General features: G+C 44.4%; 1 protein-coding gene across 1 annotated transcript in view; it reads left to right on the forward strand.

Moving 5' to 3' along the window:
- WDFY2 (WD repeat and FYVE domain containing 2) overlaps window positions 1–20,364 on the forward strand; it is a 211,489-nt gene extending 191,125 nt beyond the window's left edge. The window contains exons 8-12 of the mRNA XM_075563489.1: window positions 2,151–2,256; window positions 8,399–8,500; window positions 9,688–9,818; window positions 14,698–14,806; window positions 16,445–20,364. Of these exons, the coding sequence (XP_075419604.1) occupies window positions 2,151–2,256; window positions 8,399–8,500; window positions 9,688–9,818; window positions 14,698–14,806; window positions 16,445–16,474 (478 nt within the window). The 3' untranslated portion in view covers window positions 16,475–20,364. The remainder of the gene's footprint in view (window positions 1–2,150; window positions 2,257–8,398; window positions 8,501–9,687; window positions 9,819–14,697; window positions 14,807–16,444) is intronic.
- The last annotated feature ends 3,749 nt before the right edge of the window (window positions 20,365–24,113 follow it).

Below are 24,113 nucleotides of genomic sequence, written 5' to 3' on the forward strand. Positions count from 1 at the left end.
TGACGAGATGAATTGACACACTGGCTCCGCCCGTGAACTTAAAACTAGCAGTGATTGTGAAGACGGTGTAGGACATTGGGCCGCTATGAATTTGAACTGACTATACAGCATCTAACAATGATTATCCATCAATTAATTCAACATAATAGTCTGTATAAAGTTCTCTTAAGAAATTCTCTCTAAATTCATACATTACAAAAGTAATGTATGAATTTACGATCTTTTCAATCCATTTTTCCATAAACTTCTTGAAGCCTCATATAAGTATTATTTGCTTAAGGGAAGTGATGATTCCATGGGAGAATTCTTACCTCTAAATGTGAGACCAGTCCAGGGCACCTCAGCCAACGACCCATCTTTCACTGGAAGCATAGAGGTTGTCATGATACCGAGCACGTTTCAGTGGAGCTTTGAGACTGTGATCAAGTCAGAGGAAGACCTGGTGATTTTTTTTTTTTAATCAGCCAGTAAAGACCCAACTAAATCTCAGTGCTCTGGGCTCATTGTGCACAGGGTCATCATGGGTGGAGACTAGCTGGATGGCCGTTAACAACAGTGGTTTATTTCACCAGTAATCTTTTATAAGTTTAGGAGAAATAATCCTAAGTAAAATAACATACTTTTGTGTCAACACTGATAAATTAGATTCCAGATACAGCTTTAAAAAAAACCTAATCTATTAGTCTCATTTGCCAAAGAGTTGCCTTAATTTTTAATGTGGATTCTTTTTTTTTTCATGTGAATTCTTAATATGTGATTGTGTTGGTTAATAGTTTCTGTAAGGAGAATTTATTTTTAAGTCTAGCACTTTTAAAGTATTAGGGATTCAACATCTATTTTCTATGGATTTTTACTTTAAGGTAAGCAATCAGAACAAATTATTTTCTGTTATAATCTAATTTATTGGTACCTTCTGGAAATAGGGGAGCATTTCATACACAACCAGAGGTACCAGGCTTCCTGAATTATCGTAAGACAGACTTTCACAACCTCCGCTGCAGGTTGAGAGTTAACACAGAAACATACACAAAAACTTTCCTATCCAGTATCAAAGAGGTATTCCGCCAGAAGGCACCAAATTCTTAATTATTTTGAGCTCAAAACAGACAACTAACAAACATCAAAGGCCAAGAAGCCACATACTCTCTTCCCTCTCACCCTCTCTGATTCTTGGTTAGAAATTACCACATTGTCAGACCATAAAACCAAAATTCTCCATCATTGCTGACACTAAGAAGGAATAATTTGTCAGCCATGGACAAACTAGAAACAACAATAAATAACAAAACCAGTAGCGAATAAAACCAGAGAAACCCTATGCTACTATGCATTTACTCTGGGAGCCAAAAGGAGAGACGCCGGGGCCTCGGCCACTCATGGGAGCACTTTGGAAAGTAGCTTCACCCACTCTGTCAGATCAAGACCTCCAGAGCTCGCGAAAAGTATTTTAAAAGGAAAATGACACGATGGCTCTTGATCACTTGTAGAAAGAACCTGTGCCAGCAATTTACAATAGGGTAGGAGCGAGCCATCGGGACGTTACAGTCAGAGCAGTCAACTTTTCTCCAGTGAGCATGAGGGGCTGACCAGGCTGCCTCTCCCTGGCACCCCAGAGTGTGAGAAACTAGACGGAATTCGAACCATAGACACTCTTCTTATTGTTAACTCTCAAGCAGTGCTGTCTAGTCCTCTGATCCACGGCAACCCCATCAGAGCTGGTGTCTAGTCCCTCTGATCCATGGCAACCCCATCAGAGCTGGCTTCTAGTCCCTCTGATCCATGGCAACCCCATCAGAGCTGGTGTCTAGTCCCTCTGATCCATGGCAACCCCATCAGAGCTGGCATCCAGTCCTCTGATCCATGGCAACCCCATCAAAGCTGGCATCTGAAAGCTGATCACCCAGACCTTTCTTCTGAGAACCCTCTGGGTATAGTCGAACCATGAGCACTTTGGTTGTTACCCAGTGTGTAACCGTTAGTGCCACCCAAGGACTCCATCTCCTTATTGGCATCTCTAAAATGAAGTCATGCACCCATGAACGGCACCACCAGTGACAGGCAGTGAGTGTGCGTGGGTCGACTTTGTCTCTGTTTCCGCTGCTGGGCCCTTCTCTAGCCCTTCTGACGTGTTACCCTGTTTTCCTTCACAGCGACAAAGTCCAGGCCCTCTCCTATGCACAGCACACACGGCAGCTAATCTCCTGCGGCTGTGATGGCGGCATTGTTGTGTGGAATATGGATGTTCAGCGGCAGGAGGTGGGTGCCACACGGGCTGGAGGTCTCTCCTTGCACCACCGCAGGCCTGGCTTCGACATTTGGGTGCTGTTGAGAAGCTCCTCAGCGCCCCTTGACTGTTTGTTTCTTATTGCATCTAAGACACACTTAGGACATGCTGCGTCAGCAAATAGAGTGGGATGTTACCAAAGAGTTTCTTATTTTCATAAATTGGCAATGTGACATTAGTGTAATGGAAATTTCATAAGAATTTTGATGTACATGGACCTATTCGCTACCCTCAGGAAGGGAACACAGAGGAGACTTGCCATAGCAGAATGTGGTAAAGAAATTAGATGCTGCCCAGTTATCACATAGAAAGCATCTGAGGTCTTACAGGCTTGTCTCCAAACAAGCAGCCATCTAAGTGAGGTGCCAAGTAAGTCCACAGGGAAGAAGGATGCACCGTCATTAGTCACCGGAGGATTGTGAATCAGATCATCTGAGGGTGAGGAGGGGATTCACAGCAGAGGCTATACTGTGGGACTCAGGTGTGCAGAAGGCAGTGAATGGCAGTGGGAGCCCAAGAGTCATAAGCCTCCTGTGAACTCCCTCTGTCCACAATTGAGGCGTGCAAGGAAAGGGGTTACTAAACAGCGTGTTCAAAGGCATCAATCTGACTTGACAGTGAAAACTTTGTCAGTAGATTCCCACAGAAGATGCGTGCTGGACCTGCTCGGGTTTCCAAAATTTGATGTTATTTTTGGTTTGTTGTTTTGTGTGGGTTTTGTGTGTACATATTAGGTTGTATTTCAGAAGTGTCATGTCATTGGAGATCACCCTCTTGAAGTTGTGTCACATGTTTTTTCCATTTTTTTGGTCTATGAAATCCAGGATTGACAGACCTATAGAGGCAGCAAGTAGAATAAGGGTTTTGGGGAGGAAGACAGTGGTGGTGGTGGGTTGAAGAGGAGATTGCAAAAAGGTGTTCATGTAGGGAAAAAAATGTTTGGAAACTGACCATGGTAACAATTGTGCAATCCTGCTGGATGTGACTGAATTATGGAATGATATGTTCTATGTATTAAATCCTAATTAATAATAGTAAAAAATAATTTTGATATAGATGAGGCTGTTTCGACTTTAAATAGCTTATACTAATTGCTACAAAAGTACAAGTGAGTAAAAGGAATAATTCACTTTCAGGCAATTAGCCCTTCAATCTAAAGTGCCCACTGCAAACGGAAAACTCCTGTCCTTTCAGTTACTGAGGAAAATGGTAGCGAGGGTGTGAGGAGTGTTATTTAATAAAGGAAGAATCCTTAGTTCGGAATGTACTAGGAATAATTGTCTTTGTGCTTCTCTATGACTTTTGAAACAGTTCTCCATGTATAAGTATACGAGGATGCTGTCCTTTTTTAAGCAGATGCTTACATGTATTGTCGTGTTCTTTTTTATGAAGTTACCTTTTTCATCTGTGAGCATCTTAGCAGCTGATGTGTTTTCTGAGTGTCCCATCTGAAAAGCACTTTCCAGTTTACCATTTTCTTACTCCCCCGGGATTATTCTGCGTAGCCCTTCTCTTTGACAGGGTATATACCTCTCGTTTATTTCTTTGCAGGGCACAAGGATTAGATAGACAGAGTGGAGACTAATGATATTTAATACAATAACAAGGGTTCTTGGGGGGGTACGGTGGGGGAGGGCGGGGCTAAAAGGGAGCTGATGTCAAAGAGTGCAAGACGAAAGAAAATGTTTTGAAAACGGTGGTGGCAACAATTGTACAATCATGCTTGAATTAACTGAACCATGGATGGTTATAATATATGATAGATCTCCCAATAAAAATGGGAAAAAAGAAAGAAAAGAAAAACTAAACGTTAAGACAAAAGGTATTTCCCAGGTTTTTTTTTCTGTGCCCTCACCCAGTCTCATTTCACCACGGGAGTAGCTATTGCCCACAGGGAAATGCCTTTCGAATGTCATTCATGCCTAAATAGGTTAAGGCGTTGCTTGCTCACACCACAAACCCATGGGCGCCCCAATTGTAACTAGTTAAGATGACCCTAACTGTTAGGACATGGGGATTGGAGAATGTTGCTTTTCAAAAAGGCAGTGCAGCACCAAGAGCCCAGAGGCAGGCACACTGTGATCGGGTGGTCCAGTGTGGTCCAGCTGGACCCTACAGCCAGGCTGTTGACCGGTGACCGTGTGCTGGCAGAATCTTGCATTAGGTAGCCTACGATGCATTAGGGGCAGTCCCAGAGGGCAGGTCCTGACTTCTTCAGTCCAGCTGGCCAGATCAAGGGAGGGGAATTGGCTGGATTTGTGTCAGTTGAGTCGTGGACATATTTCCCAGGAAGGAAACTTGTGTGGTCTCTGGAGATATTGGATCCATGTTTCCCAAAGTGGGTAAGACCGCCCTGTAGGGGAAGCCGGATCAGTCCAGGAAGTGCTGCAAAAGCAGATGCCTACATTCGGTCCTGGACCATCAAAGCCCTGCGCCTGTGGTGGCTGAGCACAGGCCTGCGGTCAGCATGGTCAGCGGTGCGAAACCAGCAGCAGCCCTGTGGCAGAAAGATGGGGCTTTGCACTCCCACCAACAGTTACAGGCTGGGGACTCCCAGGGGCTCGTGAGGAGGCTGCCAGCACTGCCCCATGGCAGTGCATTTTTAGTACAGGCTATCTATAGTACAAAAATTTACAATTGCCAAGGGAACGCTGAGTAGTGCTTTTTTGTTTTTGTGATTTTGTTGTTATGTTTTCTGAAAAGGAGCTGGTAGGCCTAATAAGTTTGGGGACAACCTATATACTAGGTGGTTATTGGGGAACCCTGAGAGCCATTTTGCTTCAACTCGGTATCCTGACTTGCTGGTAGATGGGTGTTGAGTACTTGTTGAGGGAGGGTAAATTAGCTTAAAGCTTTACATACACGGGGGAAGAGTCCTGTAACTTTGCACCTGTGTCAGTGGAGTTGCTTCATAGTTAGGCCGAGCACTGTGCTTTGATCTCTGCGGAAGTCTGCCATTTACGTGAAGCCACCTGCGCCTTGCACTGCCGACAGACAGAAAGATAATCACGACATTGAGTCGCTCGCTTCTCACGTACCCAGCAGGGCCCCTGTGGGTTTTAGAGATGGCAACTCTCATGGGAGTAAAGAGCTGTACCTTTCTCCTGTAGCATGGCTGATGGTTTCAAACTGCCGACCTTGCAGTTAGAAGCCCCGTGTATAACCCATTATGCCACCGGACTGTGACTGGATGCTATGAATTATTAAGTCACTTACCGCTGATGTAAGTAGTAGTGCTGCGTACTTAAGGAAGGGCGTAGGCGTCCACTGGTAGTTAAGATCTCAGGGAAGGGTTTGCAGGGGAGCATAGTGCTGAAGGACTGACAGGACTATGTGTGCTGTGCCCAGGAGCATCCTGGGCTCTTTAGGCAAAGGAGAAACAGCAGGGTTCATGTTCATAATTCAGTCTCTCCTCATGGAGACCCCTAAACATGCATACATCCTCGATGAAGACACAGTGTGTGTGTGCACGCGTGTGTGAATTAAATTTGACCTAAAATATGCTTGCATTCCCATCAGAAATAGAAAAGGTTCCAGCTTATCTTTCTCCTCACCCATATCTATTCTACTGTTGTTTCTGTGTTAACCAAGAGCACAGTGACAGCTCATTGTGGTTTTGATTTGCATCTGTGATGACTCATCATGCTGAGCATTTTTTCATGTGCCTGCCTTTGGTGAAATGTCTATTCATTGTATGATTGGGCTATTTGTCTTTCTGTTGTTAGGTTTTACATATATTTTAGTTATTTTTTTTACTGGATATATGGTTTAGGGAGATATTTTCCCAGACCGTAGCTTGCTGTTTCACCATATTTAGTAAAGCCTTTTGATGGAGCAAAGTTTAGAAGTTTTATGAGGTCCCGTTTCTTGATTTTGTCTTTTCTTCATTGTGCTTATGTTATTTTATTAGATAATCCACAATTGAAAACTAGACCTGACAGCCTTGCCCTGGCTTGTTCTTCTACGAATTTTATGGTTTTAATTCTGCACATTTAGGTCCTTAATCCATTTTGAATTTGTTTTTGTGGATGATGTGAGACAAGAATTCTGTTTGTTTTCCTGTGTGTGTGTGTATATTCAGTGCTCCCAGAACCTTTGACTGAAGAGCCTCGTCTCACCTTATCCAATGGACTGAGCTTCCTTGTCAAAACTTAGGTCACCATTGATGTGTGGGTTTATTTCTGGCCTCTCGATTCTATTCCATTGATCGAGGTCTCTGTAATTATACTAGTATCAGACTGTTTTGATCACTGTAACTGTGTGATATGTTTTGGAATAAGGAAGTATGAGTCCTCCTGATTGGTTCTAGCTGTGGTTTAGCTAGCCAGAGCTTCTGCCTTAATATAAAGTTGAGGGTTGGTTTTCCTATTTATATAGAGAAAGCTGTTAGAAGTTTTATCGGCATTGGGTTGATTCCACGGATAATTTTGGACATAGATCTTAGCTATTACATCATTTTAATGATAATCCAGTATTTGAAAGACAGTTCCCTTTAAAAATTAATATAGTTCCCTTAATTCTCTAAGAAGTGATTTGTATGTTTTTTTAATGTATAAAATACTTAGATGGGCTCATTCCATTTTTCAGGACACCAGAAATCTTTGACCAATTCCATCTGATTATGGTCTGTAAACATAATTGATATATTTGTGAGAAACATGGATTCCTGATGGGTTTTTGGTTTTTAATATTCCTGATTTTTTACATCATACACATTTTGAAGAAACATGGCATAAATAAGTGAGACCCTTTTAAAATACTACGTTTGTCTTTAAACTGGTAAAGGCACAAAGTTGCAAACTAATAAGGCTTCTTTTATTTGATTTCAGTAAGATAGACAGTGAACCCTGTAAATGATGTCCAAGCCTAAATGGGAGCAGCCATCCTCCCTCCTATTTCTTCTAAGAAATAGGTTGGTGGGTTTGAACTGGTAACTTTGCATTTAGCAGCTCCCAGCACCACCATGGCCCCTTTAGACCAAGACTAGAGCTACTAAAAAGTTAACTTTTTCATTTTTTCAGTAAAAGTTATAGTTTGGGGTCTTTTACGGTAGGCGCCTTATGCGTCTACTATTGCTTAGAATTCACTTTTGTGCCCCTCTGGGCTGGATGAGTTTTTCTAGGATTCTTGTGTCCTTTGATATGGAAAGAGATGAATCCCTTTACCAAATGATGAATTCTATAGGGTTAAAACTTTTTTTTCTTTTTGCTGAAAAATTGCTTAAAACTAGCCAGTTCTTAAGCCTATTTGTCCTGGTTTCTAGTATTCACGATTGGGGTGAGAAATATTGAACAATACAAGAATATTATGGCCTACGAGGTAACCAGCACAGCCTCAAGCCGGGTGCAGATGGGAATGGACCGTGGGCAGTCCCTTTCCTGAGGAGTTACTTTGCTTTCATCATATTGTTACGTAATAGCTGTGTAGGCATAATGTGCTATCATATGTATTGCTGTTGCTAGGTGCTGGTGAGTAATCTTTAATTCACATTACCCCATTTGGTAGAGTAGAACTAGCCTATGAGAGCAGACCACCAGGTCTTCCTCCTGTGGCGCCACCAGGTGAGTAAGAACCACCAACCTTTTGAGCACTTAACCATTATGCCACCAGGGTGCCTATGCCGTTATATGTAACTGTCCGCTATCAAAGCAAGTACAATTGCATCTGATCAAGAAGGATGAGATACAGGCCTACAATTTTAACCTGGCTGTTAAGCCCCTGCCTGTCCCGTTGATCTTCTCTACAAGCTAACCCCCTGGTCTCTCCCAGCCCCTTTTGCAGAGCCTCCTCCCAGCTATCTTCTATCTCTAATGCATTGTCATATACCAGGGGGTGGAGCCAGCTGATACGGCACCCTCATAGCACTCCCTGCTTCTCTTCCTCGGCCTTCACACACATTGCTTGTTTAAATGATCACCGTGTATGATGTTTTCATGTTGGTCTTCCCTGACGAATTGCGAGCCCATTCTTGGAGGAGTCAGTTTATCCACTAGTACATCTCCACGACTGGTGGAGCGTAGACAGTCAGTGAATAGTGCTTCAATGGTTGAGTGTTCTCTCGTGCGTGTTTACCCTGCTTCTCATTATCACTTGCTGTTTGCTTTGTTTGACAAGACCCCTGAATGGTTGGACAGTGACTCCTGCCAGAAGTGTGATCAGCCTTTCTTTTGGAACTTCAAGCAAATGTGGGACAGTAAGAAAATTGGCTTAAGACAGGTTGGTGATATGAATTTGCATGTAAATGTATGTAATGGTGTGGAAATAACTTGCCCTTATGATCTTAGGAGAAATAGCATCCCTGGCAAGCGTTATGGTGGGGTAAATTCTATGAGTCATGTTTTGATGACATTAGTTTCACTCCCTTTATCTTCTATAATCTACTGCCATTGAATGAATCCTAAGTCCTAGCAACTGTATATAGGGTTTCCGAGGCTGTAAATGTTTATGGGAGCAGACAACCTCATATTTCCCCCTTGGAATATCTGGTGGGTTTGAACTGCTCACTGTGAGGTTAGCTTCCCAATGCCTGACCCATAATGACATCAAGCCTACTGTAGCTCATTTTTAATAGATTCAAATTGGAATGTTGTAGTGATTTTCTCTTAGTCAGTGTGAACAGGTGTTACTTTAGCGTTCTAGTACCATCTACTAAAGCACACTTAAAATTTAAGCAGTCTTGCTTATTTGACTCGTATCAGTACCAAATCATGAAATTGCATAGGTGGTATTTATTTTTCTTTAATTGTTAACTTTTACTTCATCTGTCTTGCTTTTCGTTATTTAGAGTTATTTGTAATGCCGGATTCTCAACCAGAGTCCCAATGTTTGATTAGGTTTTCCCCAAGAAAATCCGATGTTAGGCCACATAGATTGGCCACGCAATGAGTATAGCCAGTAGATTGGATCTGGTTTCCGTTTTCATCCATGTTCTTTTTCATCCAGCAGCCTAATCTTTGGAGATGGCAGTCCCTGGGCTCCCCAGCTGTAAGCCAGCCTGGCCACTGGTGACTTCTCTAGAATTCCTGGCAGTCACAGTTGGAAGGCCCAAGAAGAGAGGATGAAATGGGAAGGGACTGCCGTCTAGTCCGTCCTGACTCACAGCAGCCCTGTCAGACGGGGAGAACTCCCGTGGGCTCTGAGACTATGTCTTTACAGGACTAGGAGGGCTCGTCTCTCGCCTGAGACTGGAGAAAGGACTAGAACAGGAATGTGGCTCCGTCAGATGTGTTTCCCCGACAGCCTGTGTCTTAAATAAATGAAGGACGGAAAAGAGTTTTCCTTCGCATTTTCTGGGCCACTCTTATCTAGCCTCCTGACACAAATGATGTTGGTCACTCCTGAAGCGACCCAGGGAGGGTGAAACCCCGGAGCCATAACAAACCTGTCTTCTCGTCCTCCTCCAGCACCACTGTCGCAAGTGCGGAAAAGCCGTCTGCGGTAAATGCAGCTCCAAGCGCTCCTCCATCCCCTTGATGGGCTTCGAGTTTGAAGTGCGGGTCTGTGACAGCTGCCACGAGTCCATCACAGATGAAGAGTAAGTGTCAGCAGTCGGCAGACTTCTCAAGGCCAGAAGGCTCTACCTGGAGAGCTGCCTCAGTGCTGCCGCGTGGGTAATACTGCCTCGCCACGTGCAGCTTTAGAATCTAGACCATGCAGTGGTAAAGAGCCCTTCTTGTCCACACGGGATTTGTGCTGTCTTGTGAGATACAAAGGCGATAAGATGCTCAAAGAAGTTCTGTTTGTGTGCTCCTCAATCCCCGATGTGACTACTGCACAGGCTATGAGAGTCTTGACACGAACTCTTTTGTCTGCCTATTTACTTAGGAATTTCCCACAAGGGCAGGGGCCCAAGGTTCACTTTCTGGCCCAACCTCGTGTCTTCACAAGAGTTAAATAATTAAGTTAGGTGACCTCCTCCCTGGGAGAGGGACGGCAGAGAAGCGGGGGAAGGGAGACTCCGGATAGGGCAAGATATGACAAAATAACGATGTACAGATTACCAGGGGCACATGGGGGGGGAAGGGGGGAGGAAGGGGAAAGAAGGAGAGAGAACCTGAGGCAGGGGCTTAAGTGGAGAGCAAATGCTTTGAGAATGATTGGGGCAGGGAATGTATGGATGTGCTTTATATGGTTGATGTATGTATGTGTGTGGATTGTGATGAGAGTTGTATGAGTCCCTAATAAAATGTAAAAAAAAGAAAAGAGGAGAAAAAAAAGAAAATGATTGGGGCAAAGAATGTACAGATGTGCTTTATACAATTGATGTATGTATATGTATGGACTGTGATAAGAATTGTATGAGCCCCTAATAAATTGTTTAAAAAATAATAATTAAGTTAGTCCACAGGACTGAATTCTTAAATGATTGAGCTTTGTTTACAGTGACCGTGGAGGTTGATGCTAGGTAAATTTTCTAATAACATTCATTTACAAAAGTAGAAACTTGCCTATCAGATTAATACAGGTCATAGTAAGGCAAGGAGGGAATTCAAAGAGTAAAGATTTGGTGGTTCTGGGCCACGTTTCAACGAATGCCCACAAAGCCAGGGATCCTAACCATGGTGGGACCATCAGTTGTTTCTTCTAGCACCAGGAAGTTTCAGCCTTAAGCCCAAGGACTACAGGTAATTTTGAGGTCAAGGTTAATTCATTCAGTGGGGTTTCCTTGTCAAGTCCTTCTAGTGCAGCCTATGAGGAATGCCATGTTCCCCGAAAGGACAGGATGTAAGATCATCGTAGTGGTGTGGTTTTCAGAGGCTTGGGTAGACACTAATTCAAAATTGTCTTGCCAGGAACGCAGTGCCTGGCTTCTTCTCCCCTTGGGTTGTTTGTATTTGTTTTCGAGCATCCTTCCTTATGTGAAGTTGCTCCTCCCCTTTTATCCACCAACAGAAATCTAAATGCCTCCTCTGCAATCTCGAGGCGCCCCTCCCCAATTGTGACTTTCCAGGAAGGCTCCCGTCTCATTCCTGTGGAGTGTTCTGTGGATCTGGCTCAGCCGCATCTCAGTGCTGTATGGCACCAAGTGGGCGGTTACAAGGAACACCCTTTCTCCCTCATCTTCCACTCACAGCGCCCCTACTCTGTTTATCATGAGACCATTTTAAGTATAAATGGATATTGTGGTCCTCGTTCCTTCTGAAAGAATTAAACCAGACTAGTTTCAGGAGTTGGAGATTAATGATGCACCTAAAGTCCAACTCTCTCAAGATGCCTTTCTGCTCCATTTTCTCCCCACCCTTCTCCCTTGAATAGGTCCCCCTCACATCCCTGAGATGTGCAATTCGCTGTAACATCCCACAGAAACTCGACAAACTTTGAGCAAATGTCTTACGTGGTAGTAGGTGCATGGTGGTGGGTGCAGTTCAGTCCAAAATCCGAAGATAGGCAGAGATGAGCCAAATGCAGGGCCCACAGCCGGAAACTAAAAGTGCCCTAAAGTTACAACAAATCTTTGCTTTCACCAAAGCCCGGTCATGAAATAAAAGTCTGGCTCTCTAGGTGAGGTGATGTGTGTTAGAACGGTACAGTGGTACCATTACATATCCAAGGAAAGCAAGAACACGCTTTGTAATTTACCAAGCGTTTCCTTTCATTGTGGACCTCCTCTGATGCACTTTTAACGTGTTTCTATTCCATGCAACTTTGAAGATATCCTGGTCAATCAGTGTAACTCTTCTAGCCATAATTCCTCATATGATACATTATAATTCTGGACTTTATACACCTGTGGCTATAGTCCCATTTAGGAGGGAATTTTCTACTAATGGATAGGAATTGGGTGGCCTTAAGATCTGGCTTTATAGCAGATGGACATCGGGCCTCTACTCAAACCCTCCTGCAACACAAGAACACTTGGTTCTAATAACCTGGCATTCTGTGATGCCCAACTTCCTGACACGATCGCTGAAGTAAAAATGGGTGCACAAGCATATGTGGTGTAGAAAGCTGATGGTGCCAGGCTACTAGAAGATATAGCATCTAGGGTCTTAGAGGCTTGAAGTTAAACAAGCAGCCATCTAGCAGGGAAGCAACAAAGCCCACATGGAAGAAGCCCACCAGCCTGTGTGATCACGAGATGTCAACAGGATCAGGTATCAGGCATCAGAAGACCCAAAACAATCATACTCAAGTGAACAAATGGGGTCGGAGTGGAGACCCAAAGCCCATCTGTAGACACTTGGGCATCCCCTCATGGATGTGTCACAAGGAAGGGATGAGCCAGTCAGGGTGCAGTATAGCACCGACGAAACACACAACATTCCTATAGTTCTTAAATGCTTCCGACACCCTCCCCCACTGCCACTGTCATGACCACAGGTCTGCCTCACAAATCCAGTTAGACCAGAGCATGTACACTGGTGCAGATGAGAGCTCTCAACACATGGAATCCAGGACAATTAAACGTCTCAGGAATAATAGCGGGAGTAGCGATACCACGAGTAGAGGAGTAGAAGGGAAGGTGGAGGGAGAAGGGGGAGAAAGAGGAAACCGATCACAACGACCGATGTATAACTACCCCCTACTCCCCAAGGGGGATGAACAATAGAAACGTCGGTGAAGGGAGACAGCGGACAGTGTAAGATATGAAAATAATAATTTATAATTTATCAAGGTTTCCCATGAGGGTGTGAGATTGGGGGAGGGAGGGAAAAAAGAGCTGATACCAAGGTCTCAAGTAGAAAGACAATGTTTTGAAAATGATGATGGCAACAAGTGTGCTTGATGTAATTGATGTATGGATTGTTATAAGAACTGTTAGAGTCCCTAATAAGGTGCTTTGTGTTTTTAAAAAAAAGACCTGACATTAGTAGACGGTGTGAATCAAGCCACGTCCTTTATTTCCTTGAAAGCAATTTTAAGACCCCAACTTAGTTCCAGGAGGAGCCCTGGTAGTATGGAGGGCTATGGATAGGGCTGCTAACCACAAGGTTGGCAGTTCGAAACCACCAGCCACTAGAAAGAAAGATGAGGCTTTCTACTCCCATGAAGAGGTGCAGTCTCAGGAACCCACAGGGGCAGTTCCACTCTGCCCTACAGGGTCACTATGAATCAGAATCCATTTCATGGTAGTAAGTTTGGTTTCTGGTTACCACAAGGTGGGAGCCAAGCCAAGTCTTTGGTTTCTTCGGTGGCATCTTTAAGACCCCACCTTAACACAAGGTTCGAACCAAGAAGAAACCCTAGTTTATATTTTTCATTCATATTTATTTATGCCAACCATACCAAACAACCTAGGTTATATTCTTTCATTCATATTTATGTGCACCAACCATACCAAACTAACTGTCATCGAGTCGCTTCCAGCTCCTGGTGACGCTGCAGGACCGGGCAGAGCAGCTTCTGTGGGTTTCTGAGACTGTAACTTCACAGGAGCAGGAGCCTCCTCTTCTATAGCAAATAGAAATTGAGATAGTTTTTTTAAGAAGAAAGTTTTATGTTCATTTGATTATTTTCCACTCATACATAATGAGGATATTGAGAGAGTTCTTCTTTCGCTGAATGAAAAGAGCTGGGAGAGACCTTAGATATATTCTAGATTCATGCTTCATTTTATAAGTAAAGATAGACCCAGAGTTGAGGTGACTTACAAAGTAAGCATAAATCTTTAATTCTGCAAATCATAAAGTATCATCTTTAGTACACTGTAGATCTCTTCTACAGATTGAGCTTGGGGTAAAAAGGAGGAAATAGCTATCTGCAGACACTGGACATATGATTAGAAAGCGGTGAACCTTTTCTTATCCCCTGCGCCTCTGCTTCTTGTCCCTTCTCTGTGGAGGGGTTTGCATCGTCCCCAGAGTGATTGCCCCTAGGCAGCTTGTAAAGCCCCAATAGTAAAACAAACAAACAAAAATGCAGCAATTAAAAAGTACATAACAAATAGTACTGTTTATATTTTATTCGTTAAAACATTAGGGTACTGCACAAAACCTAAACCTGCCGTTACACCAGTGAAAAGAGGAGAAAAGCCAGACGGGCCTTAGGTCAGAGTGACAGTTCTGATATCCGGCATTTCAGCTGGGTCTTTTGTTTTGATTTTACCATGTAAGCAAAGGTAGCATGCTTTACTGGTAAGTCTTTCGGTGATCAGACTTAATAAAAGCACAGTTTGGTTATTGCTGAGGTCTGTAAAAAAACATAGGTAGATATCTTTTCTTTGGGACTTTATGGACTTCCAAAGGGTCTTTTGGAAATTTCTTCCATTTTGGAGAATATAAGAGTTGGGTTTGGGTTTTTTTTGCCTTTCTTCTTTTTAATCCACAAAGCAGGTATCTAAGATTCAGCAGTAGGTCTGTTAAGCTAGTTTAGGAATAGGACAAAAATTAGTGTAACGTCCCCTCAGCCTCCCTCCTCCCGATGTCCCTGCCTGTCACCCTCGGAAACAGTCTCCTCTGCTTTTCTCCTTGCAGACGTGCACCCACGGCTACTTTCCATGACAGTAAGCATAACATCGTCCACGTGCATTTTGATGCAACCAGAGGGTGGTTGCTGACCTCTGGCACTGACAAGGTTATTAAGGTAGGCTATCCTCTTTAATTGTGAAGCTTCTCGTCTTTGTCTTTATGTGAATGCTCAGGAGCACCCTTCAGAGGTATTGTTCTCCATGCCAGTGAGCAGTGTGTGAGAGCTCATTGCATATAAGGCCCGGACCAGGCACTTGACTGTCCACAAAAAAATGGCATGGCTCCTGCCTGCAAGGCACAGCTAACTAGGTGGGACGTACAAGGAGGCTTCAAAAAGTTCCTGGGTAAAGAAATGATCTTTCAATTCCATTTTGCCATAGACATTTTGAAGCCCCTCATGCCCTTAACGAGAGAGATTATCCAGCCCTCCTGGGCACTTCCCCAAAGAGTCATACAGACAAGAATGATCGTAAGAGCTCGCCAAGGAGGAAAGATGGGGCTGCTAGAGAGGCTTCACCCAGCAGAGATAAACAAGATCTTTTCCCACTGAGATCAATTAATTCAACAGCCTGAATCCAGGGCCTCTCTGAGGAGCATGGTAGACCACAGGATCCGCCCCACAGCAGTGGCTCACACAGAAAAGACCACACCTGTGCCTCTTCCTGAGACACGTCCTCGCTCAGACCACACAAGCCGCCTTTTGGAGGCAACAATACAGTGCAGTGGTTTAAACAACAGCCCCCTGTGGAATCAACTTTGTGACTTTGAACAAGCATAAAATGTCCAAAGTTCAAGAGACAAAGTCCTGCTATCCTCACTTCTAAGAGGCCAGAGGGTCAGGAAGCCTCTCAATGAGATGGCCTGATGTGATGCGTGCAACGAGGGGCTCAAGCAGAGCAACACGTGCGAGGAGAGCTCAGGCGGGCACAGGGTTTCATCCTGCTGATCCCAGGGTCCCCAGGAACTGGAACTAACTGCACAGTACCAAACAGCAAAGTCAACTCAGAGCCTGAGCTCCTTTGTTTGTCAAAGTGTTTGGAAGATTACATGAGGTAAGATGTGGAAAGTTACCACCTGTCGGGGACTATTTGCTGCTCAATCTGTTAGTTCCTCTTCCCTCTGAAATGACTGTCTTCAGTCATTCTCCATTGTTATTTTTTGCTGTTGCTCCATCAACCCCAACTCACAGGGACCCTGCACACGAGGGAATGCAATGCTGCCCAGCGCCATGCCATCCCGATAGTTTATGGCAGATTAAAGTGTTAAAAGCCATAGGATTTTCATTGATTGATTGATTTCCAGAAGTAAACCTATTAGCTAGATCAAAATTTCTAACTGCCATTGTCAGGTTTTTTGAGCTTAAAAAATTTTTTTTAATTTATTTTAATTTTCTTTCTTTTTAATATTTTATTAGGGGTTCATACAACTCTTATCACAATCCACACATATACATACATCAATTGTATAAAGCACATCCACACATTCTTTGCCCCAATCATCCTCAAAGCATTTGCTCTCCATTTAAGCCCTTTGCATCAGGTCTTCTTTTTTTGTGTGTGTTTTTTGTTTTTTGAGCTTTATGTTGAACTTTTTGATAGAAAAATATTTTATGATATTGAATTAAAATTATATGAGGACAGCATTTAGTTGATTTTTAATGAAAACATATACCTAAAGAAATCTGTTTGAGTACTCCTTATCCTTAGCGTAATTCATTTTTAATTCCTCACGTATCTTCGTTTTATCTTTACAGTTGTGGGATATGACCCCGGTAGTATCTTGATGACGATGCCTCCTGAAATCAGAAAGAAAAAAAAAGTACTTACTAAAGAAATGATTGTTCTAATAATCCAGATTCGTGCTGAAGATACAAAGGGAAGCAGACTCGTGAAAAGAAAACCTAGAGCATCTAGATGAACTCTGTATGTAAACTCATGTGTGGTGGTGAACTAATGACTGAACTCTTGCAACTTACTCATACACTATCAAAGAAGGTATTTTTTTAAACAAATGCTTTATACAGTCTGGCTGTGCTACATTGTTTTGAGTATAATGAAAAACCTGTGTGGGGTGTTTTATTTTTGTATTTTTTCAAGACTTCATTTTACTTGTTGCTTTGTGTGTCAGGGAAGTATCTGTTGAAGGTATTAGTGGTCATTACAGTGTAGTTCCTGTGTTTCCTTCACGTGAGCATGTATCATGTGGTCAGCGTCCGTTTCTTCTCATCTCTGCATTTCCTCTCACCATCCTCTGCCGTTCACCAGCGTCTCTGTACTTCACTGTTGATTTGCAATGACTCTGCTTTCATATCCTCTTCAGTGGCAAGATCTGGAAAGTCATCTGTGTGCCTTCCCAACTGCCTCCTTGAATCACCTGAAGAATGATCTGTGTGTGATGGCTGATCCATCGTGCTCTCATCCAATAGAAATGGCCCTGCATCCTGCCTCAGTGTTTTTGTCTTTCCCACATTAGAAATGCGGGAGGAAGCTGCTCCCCACCATCGTCTGCACCCAAGGAGATGGTTTCAGCTCAAAGCTCCGGCTCTCAGTGCCTGCATCAGTTAGAACGCAGCTGGAACCTCTGGGACCTTTCATGTCTCAGTTTGTTTGGCACGGTTCTCCCTCCCCCACCATATTTAAACTGAACAGCAGCAGCAACAAAAAGATCCACGCACATCGAGAACCAGTATCTCTCTGCTGTGCTTCTCCCTATGATGTTAACTCTGAACTTGAATGTGTTCATTACTACAAGATGATTGTCCTGCTCTATCCCTCACCATCTGTCTGTTCTTTCTCTTTAAAAAATGAGCCTGAAGAACTCTTTGTGTTTGAGGGAATTCAGTTGAGCTTAATAAAGTAAGATATGCCTGTTGTGATGATTAACTCAGGATTTTGAAACTCTTATTTAAAAAACCACACTTTATTTTCACCTGTGAAAATAAAATTACGCAGCAGTTAACTGCACACATGGATCATGTGCCTACCATTTTCTAAGCACTTTACACGGACCACCTCATCCAGTCCTCACTGGTCGTGAGAGTCACGGAGGATCACTGAGTCTCTAGGGCAGTGGCTCTCAACCTTCCTCACGCCACGACCCCGCCATACAGCTCCTCATATATAACATTATTTTCATTGCTACTTCATCACTGTCATTTTGCTACTGTTATGAATCGGGCGACCCCTGTGGAAAAGGGTCGTTCAACCCCCAAAAGGGTCGGACCCAAAGGTTGAGAACTGCTGCTCTAGAGAACCCCAGGCTGAACAAAGCTGAGGAAATGCGCAGGCCAATCATTTGGCCTAGCCCTGCCTCCGTGGTGTCTGATTCACTTCTGATAGGACAACATTTTGGTAGTAGACATTGAAGCCTTCTCCCTTTCCTTTTCCTGGAGAGCCATTTACAGCTTCATGATCATGAAATGTTTGTTTGTTTTTACCTAGGGGAAGCACTACAAGCCATATTACATACCGCCTCTAACATGATGGTGTGCTCGCTGAGTTCTAAGCGGTGATTCTGCTCCTCTAGCACTGGAATCAAGACTGTTACACACATCCTGCTTGAGTGTATCCCGAGTAGCCATGTAATCCTAACTCTTAAGGATGTGCATGTGCATGCGTGCTCACACGCGCACACACACACATACACACACGAGTGATGGCCATGTTACCCCTCACTGCCTGTGGTTGCCATCAGTAAAACCTGTTGTAGCGACCTTGAGTCCTTTCTGCCTGGTTTCTGTGAAAGAGCTTTAAAAAGGGACTAAAATTTAAGATTTTCAAGTATTTTATAGTTTATTTTATAGCTGTTACCAAGATCTGCATTCACTGCATAGTAGAGTGACTATGCATTAGAAATGAGAAATAATAATAAATTGATGGTTTCTATTTCAAAATTTTGGACCTGGCCTTTCTATAGACAGGGGGAGACAATGTTAGAGAGGCAGCAGATCAAGCTCCTGGCAAGCCTTGCATGATTCTGAGTTAGGTCTAGAGACTCAGGCCTAACCCCAGAAACTGGTTGTCCCATTGAGCATACCTAGCTCACTCTAATCCACTAGATTCCAGATGTACACTATAGTAACTCTAGTCATAGGATCCCATGTGAATACCATGATTAGTCTAGGACCCATTGGATCCCAGGTATGCTCTGTGGTTACACTTTAGTCCGTGGCCTATTGAATCCTATGTATACATCATGGCTACTCTAGTCTGTGCTTTGCACGTGGCTCTAGTCATGGCTGTGCCCCAGTCTACAGAGCCAGGCCAGTTGAATTCTCATTGGTGATCAGAGCCGTGCTCAGACACTAGAGATAAGTCAACATTGCCGTTGCCTTGCCTTTTTCTCCTCATCTGGTGTTCAACCTTGAATTTTGTGAAAATCACCTAGCAGTCACTTGTAATATTAGGAATTCTTGAGCTGTACTCTAAGTGTTTCTACCATATTTGTGGCTTATTGCAATATTTACTGGTATTGAATGTCTCCTAAGCATTTATGGAAGGAAATTAAACCTGCCTTCATTATGAGTGGAAACAGACCCCAGCATCTGGCTTCTCTCTCTCTCTCTCTTTTTTAGCTTTTCTCTTGTCTCAGTTATTATACTTCTTAGTTTGCCCTCTTGTATTCGCACTTTACCTATGTTTTTATTCTATCACTTAAACATATCTGGCAAGTAATGCCTGACGTGCTATGTTGGAAAACAACCAAATTGTTCCTATTATATGTCTAGTCTTTGTTCTCTTACTTGACAGAACAAGACCAGTCTACTCCCTCTCAGTTTCTCCAAAGGGACAGCTTGGTTGGTGCCTTTGTAAGCCTTGGTGTTCTCGACAGTGGCAACCGCGGTTTTAGATGAAGTACCTAGAATCTTGACTCCTTTTGTATGAGGTCAATCAACCATGATCAAGTTTCAGGGTGCATTTCCCATTTAATTGTTTGAATTATCCAAACATCATAAACAAGACCAAAAAATTGGAAGGGATCTTCAAAAATCTTGAGTGTTTTAAGTGCACAACCTTCCTCCTAGACAGGCAGGGGTTGCCAGGGCATAAACACATCTCGAAGGAAAATCCTTAAGGAGCGGTTGGTGTTGAACATGACCTGGAAGTGGCATGGATGGGGATGGTGGCTTCCCTGTGTGATCCCTGGGGAATTCCCTCATCAGTAAATATATTAGATATCTGTTTTGCGCCCTGAGGTTATTAGTAGGTGGGTCCTATGCGGTGAAGTCGCAAGCAACTGTGCAATGAAGCAACATCATAGGCCCTTAGCAAGGCCGTAGCCAGGGCATAGCCCTTCCTGTACTTTCCCTATTGGCTAGCGCATGGGAAACAAGTGGAATCTGGGACCTTGAACATGCCCCTCCACCTGACCTGGAGTGGGCCTCAGGCCTGCAGTATCTGCCCTATGTTAGAGCATCACTGTCTGTCTTCCGAGCTCCCCTTTGTAAAACCCTCATTTGTATTTGCTTAACACTAAGAGGTGTGTAAAGCCCTAATTTTGACTTTGAAGCAAAAGTATAGCTCCAAGCTATGTATGGAAATTACTAGACATATTCATTGAATGAGATTTATTTGGTTTTCTCTTTTCATAGTAGTTTAATTGTAGGTAAATGACTGTTCATTAGGACTGATATTTTAAAGTATTTTGTCAAAACCCATGTTTAAAATAATTTTAACTTGTTTCTTTTCCTGATTAAAAAAAAAAAAAGCAAATGTCTGGCAATTGATTATAAAACACAGAGATTGGGTCCATCTTGAGCACTGCTTGAGATTCTAGGCTTTGAAGTTGGCAATGGGGTTACCAGGGCTCTTGACATTCCTTGCCTGGCCTGGTCAGGGCCTAATCCGACAGTCAATGGATCTTCTCAGCGCTCTGTGAAGGTGTATTTGGGGCCCTGGGCACCCCAAGAGCTGCGCAGGGGTCCTCTCACCCAGCTGAAGGGGCTTCCCAGAGGAAGGGAGTTATGGGCATAGTAAAAGATGACTAGGAGGGAGTCAGGCAAGCAGAAGGCCCAACATCTGGAATCAGCTTCGTGTGCTCTGGGACCACAGGGGTTCTGGAGTCGCCAGGGAAAGTCAAGATCGTAGTCTGCAGTCCTGGAGCCTCGTTTCTCGTTACTGTCAGCTGCTGAGGATATCAGGGTCCGCCAAACGCAGAGGCTCATCACCCCACGCCAGGCTTCCTGTCCCGATGCCAACAACAGTTTCGTTTGCTTTGTAAAGGCCTAGCACGGTTCTCTGCTAATGCACACAGTAACTAATTTGGAACTTTCTGTGAGTGTGCGCAACCCTTTGGTGCAGGCTATTGAGGGGAAGCCACAGACCGTTACATACCATTGTGCTTGGCCAGCAGGAACTTACATACTAATTACTGGCTTTGATAGGTGGGCAGGACACAACTGCCGTACTTGGTTAAAGGAAAGAAGTCGAACAGTGACAGGAGGAAATTGTTCTAGACAGCTGTGAGGCTGCGCTGACTCACAGCATCAAGTGTCTGCATGCGCGAGCAGGCAACTGCTGCCACCATTTCCTCCTCCGGCCTGGCTTATTCCTGCAGGAACGTGATCCGTCCTCCCCACAGTAGCCCTCAGCAAGTGGAACCGCAAGGTTTTTCTCAATTCAGTTACAGCAAAGCGGCCTTTGAACAGCTCCTGTCTGGGAGGCCTGGGCCAACAGAGGGTGGCCCACTCTCAGCTTCCATGGTGGGGACTTAGCAAATTCTCTGTCTTGTGATTACACCCATGTGCCTTTGTTTTCTGTGCCCAAGTATCCCATATACACAATATAGCTGCTTTTATGTGTATATTAAACGTGAGCTCAGATTTATAACCAAGAAGGAACCCTGGGGGGTGTAATGGTTATGCATTGGGTTGACCATAAGATCAATAGTTTGAAACCACCAGCCACCGGGGGAGGAGGGGTGGTAGGGAAGGGAAGATGGGCCTTTCTATTATAAAGAGTTGCAGTCTCGGAAACTCACAGGGGCAGTTCTACCCTGTCCTGCAGGATCACTGTGAGTCAGCATTGACTCAGTGGCAGTGAGTTTGTTTTTTTTAGTTACACCAAGAACTGCATGCTCAACAACCCTTAAGATTTACAGTTTGCTTTCTTGTCTTTAAGCAGTAATCCTTCCTCAGAGAAGCCTCTTTAGGTTTAATACACAAAAACACCCACTCACGGAAACTTAGATCTGGTTCAAACTGGGCTGGGAACCGTTGTGCTTACAGTGCCAGGGACCTTAGGAGCAGACAGGTGATACCCCCGGTCCGAAAAGTTAGGTGATTATTCTCAGGGCCTCTTGCAGTCCAAGGTGCTGTAATTCCCTGCTCTCATTGGATGAATCAAAACCATTAGCTCTGTCTTTCATCCACATGGGTTACTTCACTCAGCCACACACGAGCAGACTGCTTGCTTTTGCTCTTTTCTGCCATATCCGTGGATTGCTTTCTGGATTTTTTCATCAGAAGCCTAGTAGATTAGGTTTAGAGAAAGGTAATGAAGGTAGACTTAAAGCCAGATACCTTAAATGTTCACCTTTACAAATCAAAAGAATGCCTCGCTTTCTTAGGAGAGGACATGTCAGGAATTGCAAGCCAGATTACAGGCTGCATATCTAATCCAATCTTGATGTTTATGATTCTTTCTCTCCCATTCCCATTTTTCACCCTTGCTTCTCTGGGAAGCATGAGAGGGTAGTGTCTAACTAATGAAAAAGGAAAATGTTGTGGGAAAAGGATTTTACTTGTATACATGTTTTTATTTAAATGGGTGGCAGGCAGCCTTATATCAATAGCATATGCCAATATGAAATATGGACCAAAATGTGTGTGTCACTGTTTACCATTGTACTTTTATTAATTGTACTTTATGTCATTTGCCTTGCTTTTAAAGGACTTCTTTTTCCAATGTACTATTGTTTCGCAACATGTTTTATGAAAAGTTCAAAAACTGTTGTCAACTGAACAAGAAGGAAGGTGCTCACCCCGCACGTGAGCGCCTCTCTCCGCACGGTACCCATAAGCCACGCATGGGCTCGCTCCTTCAGGCAAGTCTGTGGCCCGCATCCTACCCTGGCTGCAGTGAGTGTGCTCCTTTACCTATAGCTTTTCCTTTGTTTTGAAACAAGGACATTCCCCAAGGGGCTGCACTGAGAACGCCACAAGCCTGAAGCTGGAAAAGAGTTCTCAAACGTGGCTCTAGCTGAACTGCTCTAGCATTTTACATATTCTCTAACAGTAGATCCCACCAACCAGACCACGAATCTGGACTCGGAGCGTGCTTCCATGGAACGATGCATGCTGTACACCCTATGTTATAGCGTCCGCATCCAGTTCTACATCAAATGCTGCTGAACATTGTCTTTGCTCTGCTCGCTTCTCCAATGTGCTCCTCTCGACGCAAATTGTACCCGTAGAAGACTCTCAATGCCAAGGTGCCTCCGTGATTTAAAATAAATCTTGGCAGAAACCGTCCTGCAGCCGCCCTCCCTCCTTTGTTGTTGCAGAGCTAACTCAACTGTGTGTTCCTGGCCGCCCCACCCTGAGGGGTCCACCTGGCAGGTGCTGCCAGCCCAGCTTGTGGATGAGTTTCCAACTGGACCCCAAAGAGAGATGCCAACGTAAGCTACTCACCACAGGCTCTCAGAGCAGCCAATGGGGTGTGGCCACTGTGGAAACAAACCATGATCACCAAGCTCCTTCTGTTGAGGCCATTCCAACTCAGGGCGAGCTCATGTGACAAGCTGCGCCAGCAGGCTTGCACGGGCTGTCGTAAAATTAGCTCACCAGGCCCGTCTCCCAACCTTCCAGTGCTTAACCGAACACAAACGGTACCCTCCAAGAACCTGCGGTCACCTAGTCCGTCTATTTTTTTTACTTTGTCTTCACCTAAGTCTGCTCTGGCCTGTGGTTCACGAACTTTCCAAACAAGAAGAGGACGTTAAGAGCATGTACGGCCAGGTAAGCGCTCCCGTACACGCCTGCACAGTGTGGAACAGGCAAGGGAGTCGCTGAATTGGCCCCACAGCGAGCTTTCCACCCGGGGAGCTGACTCACTGCACAGCGGCCTCTGGAGCCTGCGGCCTCGCGTGCGCCACACTGCGGACCGCTCGCCCTGTCCCTCAGAAGGAGGTCAGAGAGCCACACACGCCCGGTGGGCCCCCTGCACGCTGGTCCCCGTGTGTGCGGGTAGAGGTGTGCTCCCCGGAGTTCTCACTAGCTAATGCTGTGGAAACGGAGCCGCAGACCCGTCTTTTGAGACAATCTCTGAATGTCCTAAAGCACCAACCTGTTATCTAACAGTCGAACACAGTAACTCTTGCACAAATGCGGACAAGGAAAGTACCGAGGGACCCTACTCTCCAGGCGGGTGTACCCAGCGGTAACCGCTCCCAGGGACAGTGCGCCGACACGGCCGGTTGAGGAC

Source organism: Tenrec ecaudatus, chromosome 11, assembly GCF_050624435.1.
Source record: "Tenrec ecaudatus isolate mTenEca1 chromosome 11, mTenEca1.hap1, whole genome shotgun sequence".
Lineage (NCBI taxonomy): Eukaryota > Metazoa > Chordata > Mammalia > Afrosoricida > Tenrecidae > Tenrec > Tenrec ecaudatus.